Source organism: Solanum verrucosum, unplaced genomic scaffold, assembly GCF_900185275.1.
Source record: "Solanum verrucosum unplaced genomic scaffold, falcon-dt-bn FXZP01000009.1, whole genome shotgun sequence".
Taxonomy (NCBI): Eukaryota; Viridiplantae; Streptophyta; class Magnoliopsida; order Solanales; family Solanaceae; genus Solanum; species Solanum verrucosum.
Window position 1 is genome coordinate 2,257,296 of NW_026020231.1, and position 19,080 is coordinate 2,276,375.

Here is a 19,080-nt window from a genome sequence, read left to right on the forward strand (position 1 = left end):
ATGTAAGGATTCAAATATTTAAAAATAATTGAGAAACTTACAATTAAAAAACTATTTAATTACCGAAATAGTTATAACACCTTCACATAATTTAAAATGAATTGGCAGAGTATTCGTGGAAAAAAATGATGTGATGAGTAGGGTTGTTCAATACCGAATCGAAACTGATAATTTGAATCGAAAAAAAGTTATTGGTTTATTGGTTTTGATAGCGGTTTTGATAACGGTTTTTGATTATTTTTGTTATCGGATTAATTATCGGTTCCTAACGGTTTGAAGCTTTTTCTTAACGGGTTAACCGATAACCCGATAGTAAATTAAATAATTATATTTATATCATTTTGTATATAAAGTTCTTGACTTAGAGTTTGGTTTCCTACTTTTATTTCTGGTTGTCTCAAACTCTTGGTTACTCTACAAGGTAAAAGTGTTTGTTTTTTAGCAAGATGTAACTTGTGAACTCATGTACATGGTTCATTTGGTTTGTCACCTTATTTCCATATGATTTTCAATATTTTTTTTGTGTCAAATCTTAACGGGTAAATCGATAACCGAACTGATAACGATCAATAACCGATAGACCAATGTCTTAATGGTTCTATAATGGTTTAGTATCTCTACAAACCCATAACGAATAAGTTAAACCGATAAATTTCAAAACCGAACCGAACCGACCGATACACAAGGGCTAAAGAGTTATTCAGACCTTAATTATTATCCAAAGTGTAATTAAAGTTCCAACTAATAATTTGTTTAATGAACATAAAGGTGACCCTCCTTTTTCCGCAACCAACATCTGTATTTTTTTCAAAATAATTTATTCAGTAATACTGGAGTCAGTTAGAAGACAAACATCATGGAGAGTTGCAGCTGAAAATAAACAACTACATAAGTAGGTGGTAGTTGCTTTACTTTTGAGAAATAACAAATCTATCATCACTACTATATATATAGTAGGAGTAGCAATCAGCATCATCTAAAATATAAATTAATTAATTGGATTCCACTATTAATTAAGTGATCATCTGGTTAGTTTACTGATCACGCCTATCAAACTTTTCTAATAGAGTTGTTCAAGTTATTATCTCATGATTCTTGTCCTCAATGATTTGTGGAGACCCTTTAACTAATAAGTATATATTTGTCTTGTAAGATAAAATGTTAGGACGTTACGTTGTTGGATCATTTTTTTGGATTACTACAAAAGCATAAAATACTTAAACTATAGCATATGACAAGTCTTGACGACAGAGCTAGCAATCCAGAAACTGAATATTTATATGGGGCAGATCAACAATTGACTTCTCCTTAAAACTATGTTTTTTTGTTTTGTTTTATAAAGAGGTTGATCAGAACAACATTGTGAGTCAAGAGAATTAAGGAAAAAACCATGGCTAGTTTTGATATTCCAACTATTGATGTTTCTCCATTTTTTAGATTAGAAGAAAATGAAGAAGTGAAAAAGAAGGCTATTGAGCAAATAAGAGAAGCTTGTGTTAACTATGGTTTCTTCCAAATTGTGAATCACGGAATTCCTTTGGAGTTGTTGAGCGGAACCAAGGATATGTATAAGACTTTCTTCTCTTCTTCAGATGAAGAAAAACTCGTGGTGCCTTTTTATAATTATCTTAAAAGCACAAAGAATTCATCTGGGACTTACGAGCATTTGCTGTTTCGTTTTCCATTCAATGTCTTCCCCAACATTCCACCTCATTTTCTCTCAATTGCATCTCAAATTAACTGTTTCTTATTTAGGCGATCCTTTGTTATGGTGTTTCCAATTATAAGTAGTAGTACGAAATTTTAATTCTTTAGAAAATTTGCAAGAATGTTCTCTGTTTGATATTCTTAGGCAAGTATTGGAGGCGATTGTTTCCCATTTCACAAAATTAGGAGTTGTGTTGGAAGGAATCATAAATGAGTGTCTTGGCCTCCTTCCTGACTTCCTACCAAACTATAGAAATGATCGTTCTCAGGATTCATTGCTCGGTCTCCACTACTTTCCAGCGATAGAAGATGATGACAACACAGGAAAAACTGCACATGAAGATCCTGGCTGCTTCACTATTCTCTACCAGGATGATGTTAGAGGCCTTGAGGTGCACAAAGATGACCAATGGATTCCCATAGCGCCTTCCAAAGACAAACTTATTGTTAACATTGGTGATGTGATTCAGGTATTTATAATTTGAATGTTGGTTAATTTCACAGTTACCATTTCCCAAAATTTAAGAACTTTTATGTTTGTTGGTATAAAAAAGGTGCTAAGCAACAATAAATTCAAGAGTGCAACTCACAGAGTGGTGAGACCAAGTGAAACAAACCGTTACTCGTACGCTTTCTTCTATAATGTGCATGGAGACAAGTGGGTTGAGCCATTACCACAATTTACAAAGGAAATCGGAGAGTCACCAAAGTACAGAGGATTCGTGTTTGAAGAATATCATCAGCTGAGAATCAAAAACAGGAGTCATCCACCAGATAGACCTGAAGATCTCATCCATATAACTCACTACTCAATTTCTAATTAGAGGACAAGTCTATGTGATGAACAGTTTTTCTCTATATGGAAAGAAACATAGCCATAATATGTATATTGAATATGTATCGTGACCATCTCAATTAATTAAAATTTAAATGGTTAGGCAGCACACTGTTATTTCTTAATTATGTTAAACACGTCTTTTCAATTTATATCTATCTGTGTTACAGCTGTTTGTCGTTACTAATTTAAAATACTCAAATTGCAGATACTGCGATCTTGTTTCTTTCTTTTCCGAATAACGTCAAGTACTACTCCTTCATATTGTTTACTCTAGTTTGTCCCTTTCCATGGTTCTGCAAAGGGAGTTAAATTATTTGATATGATTAATATTTAACCATACTTATGTGTAATCTTGTGCTAATAAGATTTAGGTATAATACATAAACATGACCCTTGACTTGACGTCAACGGACAACTATGACCTTTAACTTTGGGTGTGCACAAGTAGACACTTAAACTTCTATAAAATTGAACAAATAAACACATTCATCCTACATGGCACCCTACATGACAATTTTATGTCCAACGTGATGGCCTACGTGTATTATGTCACGTAGGACACATGTGTCTACTTGTTCTATTTTGTACAAGTTTAAGTGTCTATTTGTGCACACTCAAAGTTGAAGGGCATAGTTGTCCACTGAAACCAAATTAAGGGTCATGTTTATGTATTATGCCTAAGATTTAACTTAGCCATCTCACAAAACCAAATTATTGATTGATTTTTATCAACATCTTGGTTGCACGAGTACTATTGCAAGTCCACATGGCTATTTTTTAAGTCAATCCCAACGGACTCTAAATCATCTACTACATAAATAAACAGACATCATAAATGAACATATAATTTATTAAAACTTAATGAATAATTATTCTATAATTAATATTATATCCAAACGCATGGTTAATAGTATATATCTCAACACCTCTGATCTAGTGTACTTTGCCCCTGTTCAGTGGTTCGCTGACACCATTGTTTAATTTTAGGCATCCTATGTGGCAATTCACATCCTACATGGCGTCCTATATGTGTAATATGCCACATAGGATGCACGTGTATTCTTGTTTAATTTTTTAATTAATTTAAGTGTCTATATGTGTACATTCAAAGTTGGACAGTTATCAATCGAAGCCAAATTAAAAGACACATTTGTGTATTATGCCTTTTAAATTTATTCAGAGCTTTCCAGAAATTCAAGTATTATTTATATGGCCATATGGGGCAGAACAGAAATGATTAAGGCTTAATTAATTTTAAATTCTGCTTCACTATTTTATTTGAGTGAATAATTGATACTTGTCTATTGAGAGTGGAGAAAATTAAGGAAGACATCATGGCTAGTTTTGACATTCCAACAATTGATGTTTCTCCATTTTTTAGTTCAGAGGAAAATGAAGAAGGGAAAAAGAAGGCTACTGAGCAAATGAAAGAAGCTTGTGTTAACTATGGTTTTTTCCAGATTGCGAATCACAAAATTCCTTTGGAGTTGTTGAGCAGAACGATGGATATGTATAAGACGTTCTTTGCTTCTTCAGATGAAGAAAAACTGTTGGTACCTAATAATTATTTCAAAAGCACACAGAATCCAACTGAGACTTTTGAGCACTTTGTGTTTCGTCTTTCATCCTCTGTCGTCAATGTCTGCCCCAAAAATCCACCTCATTTCAAGTAATTCTTTATTTTATTTACGGTATATTGTATCTGAAATTGCAGTTGTTTGTGACATAAATATGTTTTGCCTTAGGGAATTATTAGAGGAGATGGCTTCGCATTTCAAAAAACTAGGAGTTGTGTTGGAAGGAATCATAAGTGAGTGTGTGGGGCTCCCTCCTAACTTCCTAACAAACTATAAAAATGATGAGTCTCGGGATACCTTGATCGGCCTCCACTACTTTCCAGCTACAGAAAACGACAACACGGGAAAACCTGCACACGAAGATCCTTGAGGTGCACAAAGATGACCAGTGGATACCCATAGCGCCTTCCAAAGACAAACTAGTTGTTAACATTGGAGATGTTATTCAGGTAATTATTGTTCCGCTCCGCTGCTCACAGTTATCATCACTTATAATCATCCAAAAATTTGAAGAATCTTTTTTTTTTTTTATGTCGAAGGTGCTAAGCAACAATAGATTCAAGAGTGCAACTCACAGAGTGGTGAGACCAAGAGAAGCAAACCGTTACTCGTGCACTTTCTTCTATAACGTGCAAGAAGACAAGTGGGTTGAGCCATTACCACAGTTTACAGAGGAAATTGGAGAGTCGCCCAAGTACAGAGGATTCCTCTTCGGAGAATATATACAGTTGAGAATCAAAAACAGGACTCATCCACCAGCTAGACCTCAAGATCTCATCCATATAACACACTACTCAATTTCTATGTGATGAAATGTTTTCTCTTTATATGGCAAGAAACATAGCAAGAAAAATAATATATGTATGCAGTTGTTGTTTTCTTTCTTTCCTTTTTTCTTTTCCGAATAACTTCAACTACTCCTTTCATATTGTTTACTCTTGTTAAAATTTTAAATTGTTAAAGAGCATACAATTATTTTATTAATTATGTTAAACACGTCTTTCACCGTACAAGCCTGATTCATAGAATCCTCTATGCGTCTTGCTGCTGTCAATTTGAAATACTGCAATCTTATTTCTTCTTTGTTTACTTTAGTTTGTCCCTTTCTATGGTTCTGCAAAGGGAGTTAAATTATTTGATTGGATTAGTCCTTAACCATATTTAGTGGCGGTAAAGAAGATTAGGAAAGTGACACTTTAGGAAACCCTAAGCTTAAGGAAAGTGTTATAGGGAAGGAATTCGGGAACTTTCCCGAAATGGGCCCTATCTTGTTTATATGTTTGTTTGTTAATTGGATTTGGGCATTAGGCCCAAATGAGTGATGTAATTGTTCTCTTTTCATATCAATAAAGCTGAAAATTTTAAATTAAGATAAAATAGCGGGTTGAGTTAAATGGGGCGGGTCATTAAATGATTTAAATGGATATATATTTAGTTCTTAAAATTTTGATTAATAATTAAAATTTCATGTCAGCAAATTTTAATAAAAAAAACAATTAAATAGGTTGAGTGACTTTATGTGCAAAGAAGTCATAGTTGAATGATTTTTGAGTTGAAAATGAAAGTTCAGTGACTTTCTATGAAAAGAATTAATAGTTCAGTGACCATCTAAGTTATTAACTCTTTAAATTTGAGATACACACAATTTTGTTTTTCAACTGATTATTATTTTATGTCTAATAGATATAATTTTTTTTAAGATTAAAGTGGTAAATGAAATATTAAGGGTCACATATGACTTAATTTGTTAGATAAAATGTTGGCACTTTATGCTATAGGATCTTTTTTGGAGTACTACAAAATCATGAAATTCTTAAACTATAACATGAACTACAGATTTGAGTTTTTTTAAAATTTATGACAGATCTAGCAATCCAGAAACTGAATATTTATATGGGCAGAAAATCAATAGTTAACTTCATTTTTGCTTTATAAAGAGGTTAAGAACATCATTGAGAGTCAAGAGAATCAACATGGCTTACTTTGATATTCCAACAATTGATGTTTCTCCATTTATTAGATCAGAGGAAAATGAAGAAGGGAAAAAGAAGGCTATTGAACAAATGAGAGAAGCTTGTGTTAACTATGGTTTCTTCCAAATTGCGAATCACGGAATTCCTTTGGAGTTGTTGAGCAGAATCATGGATATGTACAAGACTTTCTTTGCTTCTTCAGATGATGAAAAACTATCGGTACCTTCTGATAATTATTTCAAAAGCACAAAGAAATCAGCTGGGACTTATGAGCAGCTACTGTTTCATCTTTCATCCTCTGGCTTCAATGTCTGCCCCGAAAATCCACCTCATATCAAGTAATATTTTAATTTATTTCCGTTATAGCCCTATTCTCACTGTTTCAAGTTTAAGCGATTCCCTGTTATGGTGATTTCACTTAAATGATAAGAATGTTGTTTGTTAAATAAATATGTTTTGATATTCTTAGGCAATTATTGGAGGAGATGGCTTCGCATTTCACAAATTTAGGATTTGTATTGGGGAGAATCATAAGTGGGTGTCTGGGCTCCCTCCTACTTCCTAGCAAACTACAGAAATGATCAGGCTAGGGATTTCTTGCTCGGCATCTACTACAGTCCAGCGACAGAAGCTGAGAACGTAGGAAAATCTGCACACAAAGATCCTGGCTGCATCACCATTCTCTACCAGGCTGAAGTTGGAGGTCTTCAGGTGCATAAAGATGAACAGTGGATTCCCATAGCGCCTTCCAAAGACAAACTAGAAGTTAATATTGGTGATGTCATTCAGGTAATTATAGTTTGGTTATTCCTGATGTATTTCACAGTTGTAATTATCCCAAAATTCTTCTAGAGTTGAACATTTTATTTTGTCTTTGACATATTAAAAAGGTGCTAAGCAACAATAAATTCAAGAGTGCAACGCACAGGGTGATCAGACCAAGAGAAACAAACCGTTACTCGTGTGCTTTCTTCTATAACGTGCAAGGAGATAAGTGGGTTGAGCCATTACCACAGTGCACCAAGGAAATTGGAGAATCACCCAAGTACAGAGGATTCCTCTTTAAAGAATATGTGCAGTTGAGACAGAGAGACGAGACTCATCCACCAGCTAGACCTGAAGATTAATTCAATATAACCCACTACTCAATTTCTAATTAGAGAACAAGTCTATATGGAAAGAAACATAGCATTAATATGTATGTCAAAGTGTGTGATTATCTCATTTAAACTGTTACTGGGGACACAATTATTTTCTTAATTATGTTAACATGTCTTTGATCGTACAAGCCTGATTCTTTGAAGAGGAATCCTCAATGAACTGTTTGTTGTTACTGATTTAAAATAATCAAATTGCAGACTTGTTTGTTTCTTTCCTTTTTTCTTTTCTGAATAATGTCAAGTACTCCTTTCATATTGTTTACTCTAGTTTTAGACACCAATGCATATTACCTAATAACATTAAAAATAAGAAAACAAAAGGCTATTAATTTGCCGATCGACATCTTTCATCAGGTGGGCCGTGGGCAGGCACATTATGATTTTTTATTGGTTTTGGAATTTTGGATCAGAGGTTGCTGATCTGTTGTATTTTGATAATTGGTTACCTTGATTCGATAAGATATGCTTACTGGCTTTTGAATTTTTTAAATTTTTTGGCTTTTGGAATTTTGGATCAAGACATGAACAGACAAATAGGCAATGGAAAATGACATTCAGCGACCAAAAAAAAACAAAAAGAACACATGTCATAAATCTAAATTAATGGTTGAGATTTAATCACCTGAATCTCTTGTCCAAATAAGAACTTGGAGAAATGAAGAGATGCCAAATTTAACTAACTTCAACACCAGAAAATGCTTATAAAATAAACTCAAAAGAACATCCAAATATAAGACGAAGAACGACATTGAAGAGAAAATTAAGGAAAACATCAATATGGCAAGTTTTGATATTCCAACAATTGATGTTTCTCCATTTTTTAAATCAGAGGAAAATGAAGAAGGGAAAAAGAAGGCTATGGAGCAAATTAGAGAAGCTTGTGTTAACTATGGTTTCTTTCAGATTGTGAATCACGGAGTTCCTTCAGACTTGTTGAGTAGAACCATCGATATGTATAAGACTTTCTTTGCCTGTTCGGATGAAGAAAAACTGTCGGTACCTGATAATTATTTAAAAAGCACACCGAATTCAGCTGATACTTTTGAGCACTTGTGGTTTCGTTTTCCATTCTCTGGCTTCAATAACTGCCGCAGCATTACACCTCATTTCAAGTAACATTTCCGCTATACTCTCTCTCAAATTACCTGCTGATCCTCTGTTATGGTGTTTCCAATAAGAACTAACATTTTAATTTGCATGTGATATTCTTAGGAAAGTATTGGAGGAGATGGTTTCCCATTTCACAAAATTAGGAGTTGTGTTGGAAGGAATCATAAGTGAGTGTCTTGGACTCCCTCCTGACTTCCTATCAAACTACAGAAATGATCGTTCTCGGGACTCGTTGATGGGCCTCCACTACTTTCCAGCGACAGAAGATGACAACACAGGAAAACCTGCACATGAAGATCCTGGCTGCTTCACTATTCTCTACCAGGATGAAATCGGAGGCCTTCAGGTGCACAAAGATGACCACTGGATACCCATAGCGCCTTCCAAAGACAAACTAGTTGTTAACATTGGTGATGTCATTCAGGTATTTATAATTCCACTCTTGGTTATAGATTTCACAATTACCATTATCCCAAAATTTTAACTTCTTATGTTGTTGACATATAAAAAGGTGCTAAGCAACAATAAATTCAAGAGTGCAACTCACAAAGTGGTGAGACCAGGTGAAACAAACCGTTACTCGTACGTGTTCTTCTATAATGTACAAGGAGACAAGTGGGTTGAGCCATTACCACAATTTACAAAGGAAATTGGAGAGTCGCCCAAGTACAGAGGATTCGTGTTTGAAGAATATCATGAGTTGAGATTCAGAAACAGGAGTCATCCACCAGATAGACCTGAAGATCTCATCCATATAACACACTACTCAATTTCTAATTAGAGGACAAGTTTTATCTAATGAAAAGTTCTCTCTATATGGAAAGAAACATACCAATGATATGTATTACGTCACTCCTAATATGTATGTCGAAGTGTGTGACCACCTCATTTAATAATTTAAATGAGCACATGACATTTATTTTCTAAATTATGTTAAACACGTCTTTCACCGTACAAGTCTGATTCATTGAAGAGGAATCCTCAATTTATATCTATGTGTCTTGCTGCTGCTTGTTGTTACTGATTCAAAATAATCAAATTGCAGATCTTGTTTCTTTTCTTTGCTTTTTTCTTTTCCGAATAACGTCAAGTACTACTACTCCTTCATCTGTGTTATAAAATCTAACTCCCTATTAAAGCTATATGGAATCCAGATTATTGAGATTTTCTTATGAACAAATCCTTGATACTGCTAAAAAAATACTTCAGATCGACAAATGAGAAAGAGTACTAATTTAGATTAATCTGTAAATTATAATAGTAAAATGAGGTGAAATCACGTGAAGTTGATAAATTGAAGGATCCAGTCCCTTTTTCTATGGGGAGTTAAATTATTTGAGTTAATTAATATGTCACTATACTTATCCCTTTTATTAATGGAAATCAATTTTTTGTGTGTAATCTTGTACTAATAAGATTTGTCTTAGCAATATTGAATGTTGAAAGTAATAAGGTTCTTTAAAAGTCAACATGGATAATTCACTGATGCCAATAATTGATCACTCCCCGTTATTTCTAGGAGATGAAGATGGCGAGAGAAAGACAAGGCAAGAAAATAACATTTTAATCACACCAAATAATGAAGGAATCCATTGTGTAAGAATGACTTATTTTTTTGGGGTTAAACAAGGATTTCAATAGACTAAAGGAGAAAGAAAAAACATAAGTTCATTACATTGGTTGAGGGGCATTCCCCACAGGAAAAGTATTGGCCGTTAGTATTGCCGTTTTAGTATAAAATTGTTCTAACAAAAAAAGTTCTCACTATGTCTGCTTGTAACGTTACTAAGGCGCACACAGGGGAACTTCAAAAATAATTATGGGGTCCCCAAAGCTTCATCCCTAAGAAGACTTTCAAGATGAATAGCATTAAAGAGCCTTTTTTTTAGGTAAGAATTTAATTTTGGGAGAAATATAAAGAAAGGAGAAGCATAATGGTTTTTTTTATGTATAAATTATAGGAACCACATATTATAAGTACTAAATAACATCCTATCCCTTCTAGTTTTCTATTTACCAAAAATCCCTTAAAAATAATGTTTGCGGGATACATTAGATTTGATACATTCCACATAGCGGGTACATAGCGTTGTGCACGGGATACATTAGGTTTGATACATACCACATAGTGGGATACATAACGTTGTGCACGGGATACATGCGGGATACATAGGTAAATAAGGGATTTTTGAAATTTTTGAAATAAGTAGGATAAATGGATATTAAGGTAAGTAAAGGAGTGTAGTTAAGTAATTTGTCCATTTTTTATTTTTGTTTATTAACACTATGGGGTTTATGTTTATAAGATGACATAAAAAATAATTTATTTTGTCATGTCAAATTTATGTTAATAATATTCAATGACGATTGATATCTACTTAAGATAGAGAGTCCCACTATGCCCAAGACTATGAGGTTGTTAGCTCCACTTAATTTCTTCCTTGTAAATATCTTTTTTTGTACCACAATTTGTAAGATCAGAAAATGCTTATAAATTAAACTCAAAAGAAAATCCAAATATAAGACTAAGAAGAGTGAAGAGAATTAAGAAAAATATGATGGCTAGTTTTGATATTCCAACAATTGATGTTTCTCCATTTTTTAGATCAGATGAAAATGGGGAAGGGAAAACGAAGGCTATTGAGCAAATTAGAGAAGCTTGTGTTAACTTTGGTTTCTTCCAAATTGTGAATCATGGAATTCCTTTCGAGTTGTTGAGCCAAACCATGGATATGTATAAGAATTTCTTTGCTTGTTCTGATTAAGAAAAACTCGCGGTACCTTCTGATAATTATTTAAAAAGCACAAAGAATTCAGTTGAGAACTTGGTGTTTCGTTTTCCATTCTCTGTCGTTGATGTCTTCCCCAACAAACTACCTCATTTCAAGTACTAATATATATATATTATCTCTTGATTGCAACTCAAATTAGTTGTTTCTGTTAATTTGCATTTTCAGAATGTTGCCTAATAAATATGTTTTGATATTGTTAGGCAAGTATTGGAGGAGATGATTTCCGAGTTCACAAAATTAGGAGTTGTGTTGGAAGGAATCATAAGTGAGTGTCTTGGCCTCCCTCCTGACTTCCTACCAAACTACAGAAATGATCGGTCTCGGGATTCGTTGCTCGGACTCCACTATTTACCAGTGGTGACACAAGATGACAACATTGGAAAACCTCCACATGAAGATCCTGGCTTCTTCACCATTCTCTACCAGGATGAAGTTAAAGGCCTTGAGGTGCTTAAAGATGACCACTGGATTCCCATAGCGCCTTCCAAACACAAACTAATTGTTAACATTGGTGATGTCATTCAGGTACTTATAACTCCACTCTAGGTTGGTTATAGATTTCACATTTACCACTATCCCAAAATTTTAATTTATTAAATTTTATTGACATAAATAAAAAAGGTGCTAAGCAACAATAAATTCAAGAGTGCAACTCACAGAGCAGTGAGCCCAAGTGAAACAGACCGTTACTCGTACGCGTTCTTCTATAATGTGCAAGGAGCCAAGTGGGTTGAGCCATTACCACAATTTACAGAGGAAATTGGAGAGTCGCCAAAGTACAGAGGATTCCTGTTTGAAGAATATCATCAGCTGAGAATCAAAAACAGGAGTAATCCACCAGATAGACCTGAAGATCTCATCCATATAACCCACTACTCAATTTCTAATTAGAGAAGACGTCTATGTAGTGAAAAGTTTTATCTATATTATGGAAATAAAGATGTATTACATCACTCCTAATATATATGTTGAAGTGTGCGACCATCTCAATTAAAAATTTAAATTGTTAGAGGGCACACAGTTATTTTCTTAAGTATGTTAAACATGTCTTTCACGCACAAGCCTGATTCTATGAAGAGGAATCTTCAATTTATAGCTATGTATTGCTGCTGTATGTTGTTACTAATTCAAAATATTCAAATTGCGGATACTGCAGATATTGTTTTCTTGCTTTCCTTTTTTGCTTTTCAGAATAACATCAAGTACTCCTTCATATTGTTTTACTGTAGTTTTAGACACCAATGCATCTGTTTTATAAAATTTAACTCCATATTAAAGTTATATGGGAATCTAGAGTATTGAGATTTTCTCTGAACAAATCTTTGATAATGCTAAAAATAATATCAGACAAATGATAAAGAATACTAATTAAGATCCAACAACACAACGCAAATTATAATAGTAATATGTGGTGAAATCACGTGAAGTTGATAAATTGAAGGATCCATGTGACGTGGTTATGTCCCTGGGAGTTAAATTATTTGATTTAATTAATCTGTAACCATACTTTTCCTTTTTTATAATGTTAATCATCAACCAGAAACACACGTATCTAGATAATAAGTAGTTAAAAAGCCACCATTTTGTTTGTAATCTTGTACTAATAAGATTTTTCTTAGCCATATCGAATGTTGTAAATCAACATGGCTAATTCACTGATGCCAATAGTTGATCTTTCCCCGTTCTTTCTAGGAGATGAAGATGGCGAGAGAAAGGCAAGAGAAGTGATACACGAAGCATGTAGTCGATATGGCTTCTTTCAAATTGTCAATCATGGGGTGCCTTTGGACCTTATGAGCCGCGCCTTAAAACTATCAAAGTCCTTTTTTGAGTGTCCTGTTGAAGAGAAAATGAACTGCTCTCCATTGCCAGGGGCGCCTTTTCCTGCAGGCTATAACAGAAAACCAAATCCGTCTTATGAATTTGCAGAGTACTTGGTTATGCTTCACCCCGGATCCACCTTCAATGTTTTTCCTGCCAATCATCCACAACTCCGGTTAGTCATATATATCTTAATATTAGAATGATTTAAGTTAAATGCATAAAAAAGTTTTGACGCAATTAGTTTTGTTTGATCAATTAATATTCGTCATAGAGTTTACTTGTCATTACCTTTTTGAGTGATCTGATTGTGTAAATATTGAACTTAAAATCACACTTCTAGTTATCTCATTTTTGCCAAAATAGCTATCCAACTTTTCCAACAGTCATCCAAGTTTTCATATGATTCTTGTACTAAATTATTTGTTGAGAACCTTTACATCTTTTAAAATTTATGACAGAGCTATCCGAAAAATGAATATTATTTATATGGCCATATGGGGCAGAACAGAAATGATTAAGGGCTATTTAATTATAAATTCCATACATTTAACTATTTTTATTTGAGTGAATGATTAAGGGCTAGTTAATTTTAAATCCCGTTTAAGTATTTTATATGAGTGAATGATTGCGTATTTCTCTATTAATCTAATGTATAGAACACAAATCATCACCTTTGTAGGGCATGAAAAGCTGATCACTTAAAATAAACAGAAAGAAACTTGTCCTTCAAGTTGAACGAATAGCCGCTGATATATTAATTATTGTTTATTCAATGTTTCAGAGAAGTAATGGGAGATTTATTCAATCAATTCACAAAGATGGGTGCAATTTTAGAAAGCATCCTTAGTGAATCCTTGGGTCTGCCTCCAAGTACTCTTCAAGAATTTAACAATGAGAGAAATTCTGATGTGTTGACAGCATTGTATTATTTACCAGCAACAGAGAATGAGAAAATGGGAATAAGTTCACATAGAGATGTTGGATGTATAACATTTGTGTTACAAGATGAAGTTGGAGGGCTTGAAGTTCAAAAAGATGGTAAATGGATCCCAGTAACCCCCAATAAAGGTGCCCTTGTTGTTAACATTGGTATTGTTCTTCAGGTAAAAAAAATATACTTACTATATTATATAAGTATCATTAGTATTTACACCGCCACCAGAGGTCTTGAATTTGAGTTTTGTAATTGCGGAAGCTAATCTGCAACAACCACAACTTGAGGAGTTACAGGCGATTAGAATCCTTTGTTGGTGGACTCGACTCAACAACTTTTTCCAACACTCTTAAATGAGTCATACATGTCACGAATTTAAATTAGTCTAACCATTGAGTTTCATAAAGTAGATGATTACACTAAAAATATAATTGTTTTTTTTTTCGCATGATGTTTATTTTTTCTTATTTTTTTGTTGAAGGTGCTGACGAATGACAATTACAAAAGTCCAAATCATAGGGTGATGAGACCCAATGGGAGATCAAGAAATTCATTTTCATTCTTCTATAATGTATCAGGGGGGAAATGGCTTGAACCCCTTCCCTATTTCACTAAGCAAATTGATCAGAAACCAAATTATAAGGGTTTCATTTACAGTGATTATTTGCAAAAACGCAACGAAAATAAGCTCAAACGTGCTGCTGGACTTGAAGAAGATCTTGGTTTATCTCATTTTTCACTCACTAAATCAATAGAGAATCATTAAATTTGTGTTTTATCAATCATTGTTCCCCCTCATTTTAAATATAAACTTTCTTATTTGTAGACATGTTTCTCTAGTCTTCCATTTTTGTTTTCTTTTCTTTATTATCCAAAATGATATATTTAAGCTACTTAATTAATAATACTACAGGACAAGAAGGAAGAAATTAAGCAATACATTTGATACATTTTTGGGCCAAATTATCTTTCGACCTCTTTCTGGACTGAATTCAAGTTGAGTATATGAACGTACAGCCCAAGAGGGTTGGATTGGACAAGCGTCCAGGTTCACTTCTAATGGATATACGAGACTAGAAATAAATTTTCAATCCTGTTTCGAAAAAATAGTCATTATTATCGTGGAGTTTCAAATTTTACATGTAAACGAGATTGGTCTAAGGTATTCACTGTCCAATGACAAAAATGCTTAAGATAGTTGTGTGCATCTATATTTCTGATCATAGAAAGATGGATGTGTGAAACTTATCCCCTTATATTTAAATAGTTAAATAAATAAAGCACCAAATAATTTTGCCTTATTTATAACCTTCTTTAGACAGTAATGAGAGATCCATTCACATCAATGTCTCAATTTATGTATAAATATGGTTTTGGTAGGATTATAGGGATTCTTTTATTTTTAATTAGAGGTTTTGAATCGATTTTTTGGAAATGACTTTTTTTTATTGTTGAAAATGTTGGACATCAGATGGAAACTAAAAGAAAATCTCAAATTATGCTATTAACAGATTTGTGATTCAACTACCTTTATCAAATTTACTCGGCTCAAAATCTATTATTTATAACTATTTGATAGATAAACAAATATACATGGTCTAAGCCCAAACATTTACATATCAATAGCTTATTACTCATTGGATACACATCTGAGTTATCCGACACACAAAATAGGACTTTCTTGTTGGTATTTGCTTTGGACGCAAACAATTAGTAAAAGATTTCTTTGTTTAAACTAAAAAAAAAAAAAAGAGTTATCCGACACATTTTTCGTTTTAATTATATTTATCCATAAAAATGTCACATTTTATATCTAAAAACTATTTTTATTTTATTTTTGAATGATAAATTTAAAGTCACATATATATATATATATCCATGGCTTATTACACTGTGAATCTTAAAATTATTTCTTTTTACATTTTTTATTAAATTAAATAATATCATATACATTAAAACGTAAGATTTACGCTTTAAAGTTCCAAAATGAAATAATAGTCAAGAGATAAGCTCGGATTTCTTCTGGTTGCCCAAAAAATAGGAAGGAGTGTTATTATTATGATTTATGAGTATAATATAGTCTAATATATGATTGGGTAATATCGTTTTCTACAAATTTGATGTCAGCATCATATATTATAACAGTACGCACTCAATTGGCAAATTGCATTTTCTCTTGACTTTTCTTTAAACAGGATAGGAGCTTTCTCAATCCTTGTGTCTCCTTTTCCTTATTCTGATGACGTGTTCTTTTTTTTCCCTCTAAAATTAAAATAAAATGTGTCAATCATATTTTGCTTTTATTATTATCATCTCCATGAATGTCCATCATTCTTTCCTTAATCATGCAACCGACAATAAAAAAATCGTCTTCTCATCAAGCTAACCTAATATTCGTCTTTATCAGGAGTCGGGAAGCGTTTTATTTTTTAATGTGAATTTTTTCCAAAATTCATTATAAGATCACCTGGTCCAAAATTTAATGCAAATAATTTAATTAATTAATTATCTATTTTTTTTTACTTTAACGGTCATTGTTCAATTTTCTAACTGATAGTTCCTTTCTCTTAAGAATTTAGAAAAATATTTAAAGAAAAAAAACTTAGTGGGTTCTGTTTAAATAAATAATATTGAATTTAAATATATGATGACAAGTGTAGCTTATTCCGTGAAAGTGTTTTTCTCCATATTTTTCTGCTTGTCGTGGTTTTCTTATGTGTTATATTTTGATTGGTTTATGTGAAGATCGTTTGGATAAGATATTCTTACGTGGTGACTTTTGGAATTTTGGATGAAAACAGCATACTAAAAGGCAAAGAAAAATGACTTCACTAACCAAAAAATAAAAGAAAATGACTTTGAGTCAATTGATCATTTCATAGTTATATGATATCCTTTTGGAATCTTATCACAGATTTATGTTTGATAATTATTATCACATGATTCACATCCAAGACTGTGAGGTTCTTAGCTATTGTTAATTCCCTCCCGATAAATTTTTTTTGGTGCCACTAATTTGTAAGATAATAGAACTTATCAAAATTGAATGAATAAAATGGAAACAAATAAAAGTACATTTTGAAAATATTTCATCATAGTTAGGACAATCAAATCAAACTTCCATACAAGTTCTTAATAGTTTGCTTAGTTGACTGTAAATTAAGATCATTTTTATTTTACATTAATCACTTCAAATACTTCCATTTTCATGTAAAAATCAAGTTCTTTCAAAGTATATCTATTCCACAATAATACTATTTTATATACCTTTTAGCTCCCGAATAGTCCCTTTTTTTCCTCCACTGTGATTAGGGGCTAGCTAAAAGATATATGCATCAATTTCTGTTTCAGAACTATATAAATAAAATCTTAATATATGACCAAAGAATACCAACAACTCTTAATTTTAAAATATTCTTCACTCTTTAAAAAACAAATAGCTAGAGATATAAATTAAATCACATAATTTTGTACGGGCTAATGTTTTAATATGATGTTCATCATATCTCTGACACTTTAATTATAGATATAGTTGAGGCTAGCAGTGGTAAGATCTTTAAACAGCTTGGCGCATTGTATATAATAATAACAATAATAGTATATGATAAAAATTAAATAAAGTAAATCCACATAAAGAAAAGAGGATCAATGATGATGTATAAGATCAGTTGGTCTGCTTTAAACAAAATTAAATGGGCTGAGTGGGACTATGAATATGCAGATTGTGCCTTTCATTTTGTAAAGCACTAATTTGTTTCCCTGCGACTTTTTTTTTTTTTTGGGTTTAGCATCAAAAGAATAGATTATAGGTTTGGACAAACTAATTTAACCGTTTTCACTACACCAATTTCAGCACTAAATGGACCCTAGCTATTCACTGATATAAATCCCCTTTCTCCCTACCCCACATTTTAAATAAAGAAGAGACATACATAAACTATTGACAAATTTTCAAAAATATAATGTTAAAACACAATGGGCTTATTCTTTGTTAAAACATCACAGGAAATTTAATACGTACATATACTTTTTATTTGATTTTCTTTATGAAAGAGATTTAATTGAACACCCTGTAAAGTCAAAAATAATTTTAGGCGCACTTAAATTCATATATAGATTAGAATATTACTCTCTTCATTCTTTTTTACTTGTATGTTATATTAAAAATTAGCGTCTATTTTTACTTGTCAAGTTAAAAAAAATCAAGAGATAGTTTATCACTTAATCTCCAATTTATTCTTATTATTTTTTTTACGTGTATACCCAAAATAAAAAAATAAAAAAATATATATAAATTTTATTTATTATTTCTAACATATTGTTTCAAAACAATATTATTTCAAATATACACACCTCTTAGTTGAGGTAGCAGTTCAATGATTGGTAACTCGTCCAACAAGCATTGTGAGGAGGGCCCTCCTCCTCTAATCCTGCTTCCAGAGAATGTAAATATTACTATATCTTCTGTCTCATTTAAGTGTTTATATTTTCCTTTTTTATATTAATAAAAAATTGACAATCCAAATATTTTGCATGATAAATTTAAAATCACTAGATTCAGAAACTACTATAGTACATTATACACATTTTTAATTTATTACCTCTAGATTCAAAAATCACTTTTTGAACAATTAAAACAAAAAAATATGTTGAAAACATGAGTATATGCATCAGCTGTTATAATTATTATCTTAAGACAATTTTGTACGTATGTTTCTGTCGAGGTGAAATATCGCACGATCGATGAGACTACAAATAGCCAAAACAGATGCACTTATGAAAATGAAATTTGTGAGTGAAATTGAAGTGAGAAAGCTGTAACCATTACAATTTACGGGAATAATACCAAGTTCATCTAAATCTAATATTTTTACGCGATACATAACTTTATATGATATGAGAAAAAATAACTTTTTAGTTCTATGTTCATTCATTTTTACTTATCACATTTTGCTTATTTCTTCACACAAAGGTTATGGTGTGAGAAAAAACAACATTGACAAGAGGTCCACAAATTGGCTTCACGTGATAATATGTTGTAAAAAATTACTGCTAGTAGTACTCTCTCTGCATGCATTTCAACCTCCATTAGTATATAGTAAGTATATATTATGGAGCCCTATAATATATTTTGATACGTCCTTTTAGTCCCTTCACCCACTCAC

At 32.3% G+C, this 19,080-nt stretch overlaps 3 protein-coding genes and 3 pseudogenes across 3 annotated transcripts; all 6 read left to right on the forward strand.

Annotated features, from left to right (window-relative positions):
* The first annotated feature begins 1,390 nt into the window (after positions 1 to 1,390).
* On the forward strand, positions 1,391 to 2,531 carry LOC125832681 (jasmonate-induced oxygenase 1-like). Its single transcript, XM_049511883.1, has 3 exons — positions 1,391 to 1,713; positions 1,847 to 2,177; positions 2,262 to 2,531. The coding sequence occupies exons 1-3, from the start codon at positions 1,391 to 1,393 to the stop codon at positions 2,529 to 2,531; spliced, it is 924 nt and encodes a 307-aa protein (XP_049367840.1).
* Positions 2,532 to 3,879: 1,348 nt separating this feature from the next.
* Positions 3,880 to 4,931, forward strand: LOC125832249 (flavonol synthase/flavanone 3-hydroxylase-like; annotated as a pseudogene).
* A 1,164-nt stretch (positions 4,932 to 6,095) lies between these two features.
* On the forward strand, positions 6,096 to 7,255 carry LOC125832307 (protein DOWNY MILDEW RESISTANCE 6-like; annotated as a pseudogene).
* A 742-nt stretch (positions 7,256 to 7,997) lies between these two features.
* On the forward strand, positions 7,998 to 9,217 carry LOC125832308 (flavonol synthase/flavanone 3-hydroxylase-like). The gene is made up of 3 exons (XM_049511447.1): positions 7,998 to 8,367; positions 8,468 to 8,789; positions 8,877 to 9,217. The coding sequence occupies exons 1-3, from the start codon at positions 8,033 to 8,035 to the stop codon at positions 9,144 to 9,146; spliced, it is 927 nt and encodes a 308-aa protein (XP_049367404.1). The 5' UTR covers positions 7,998 to 8,032; the 3' UTR covers positions 9,147 to 9,217.
* A 1,705-nt stretch (positions 9,218 to 10,922) lies between these two features.
* On the forward strand, positions 10,923 to 12,058 carry LOC125832680 (1-aminocyclopropane-1-carboxylate oxidase 5-like; annotated as a pseudogene).
* Positions 12,059 to 12,776: 718 nt separating this feature from the next.
* Positions 12,777 to 14,681, forward strand: LOC125832444 (jasmonate-induced oxygenase 1-like). The gene is made up of 3 exons (XM_049511597.1): positions 12,777 to 13,153; positions 13,763 to 14,084; positions 14,397 to 14,681. The coding sequence occupies exons 1-3, from the start codon at positions 12,801 to 12,803 to the stop codon at positions 14,679 to 14,681; spliced, it is 960 nt and encodes a 319-aa protein (XP_049367554.1). The 5' UTR covers positions 12,777 to 12,800.
* The last annotated feature ends 4,399 nt before the right edge of the window (positions 14,682 to 19,080 follow it).

Coding starts and splice junctions, on each gene's coding strand:
- LOC125832681 (XM_049511883.1), top strand. CDS start 1,391: ATGGCTAGTTTTGATATTCCAACTATTGATGTTTCTCCATTTTTTAGA. Junction 1,714..1,846: donor TTCCCCAACATTCCACCTCA/TTTTCTCTCAAT, acceptor TCTGTTTGATAT/TCTTAGGCAAGTATTGGAGG. Junction 2,178..2,261: donor ACATTGGTGATGTGATTCAG/GTATTTATAATT, acceptor GGTATAAAAAAG/GTGCTAAGCAACAATAAATT.
- LOC125832308 (XM_049511447.1), top strand. CDS start 8,033: ATGGCAAGTTTTGATATTCCAACAATTGATGTTTCTCCATTTTTTAAA. Junction 8,368..8,467: donor AGCATTACACCTCATTTCAA/GTAACATTTCCG, acceptor TGATATTCTTAG/GAAAGTATTGGAGGAGATGG. Junction 8,790..8,876: donor ACATTGGTGATGTCATTCAG/GTATTTATAATT, acceptor ACATATAAAAAG/GTGCTAAGCAACAATAAATT.
- LOC125832444 (XM_049511597.1), top strand. CDS start 12,801: ATGGCTAATTCACTGATGCCAATAGTTGATCTTTCCCCGTTCTTTCTA. Junction 13,154..13,762: donor GCCAATCATCCACAACTCCG/GTTAGTCATATA, acceptor TCAATGTTTCAG/AGAAGTAATGGGAGATTTAT. Junction 14,085..14,396: donor ACATTGGTATTGTTCTTCAG/GTAAAAAAAATA, acceptor TTTTTGTTGAAG/GTGCTGACGAATGACAATTA.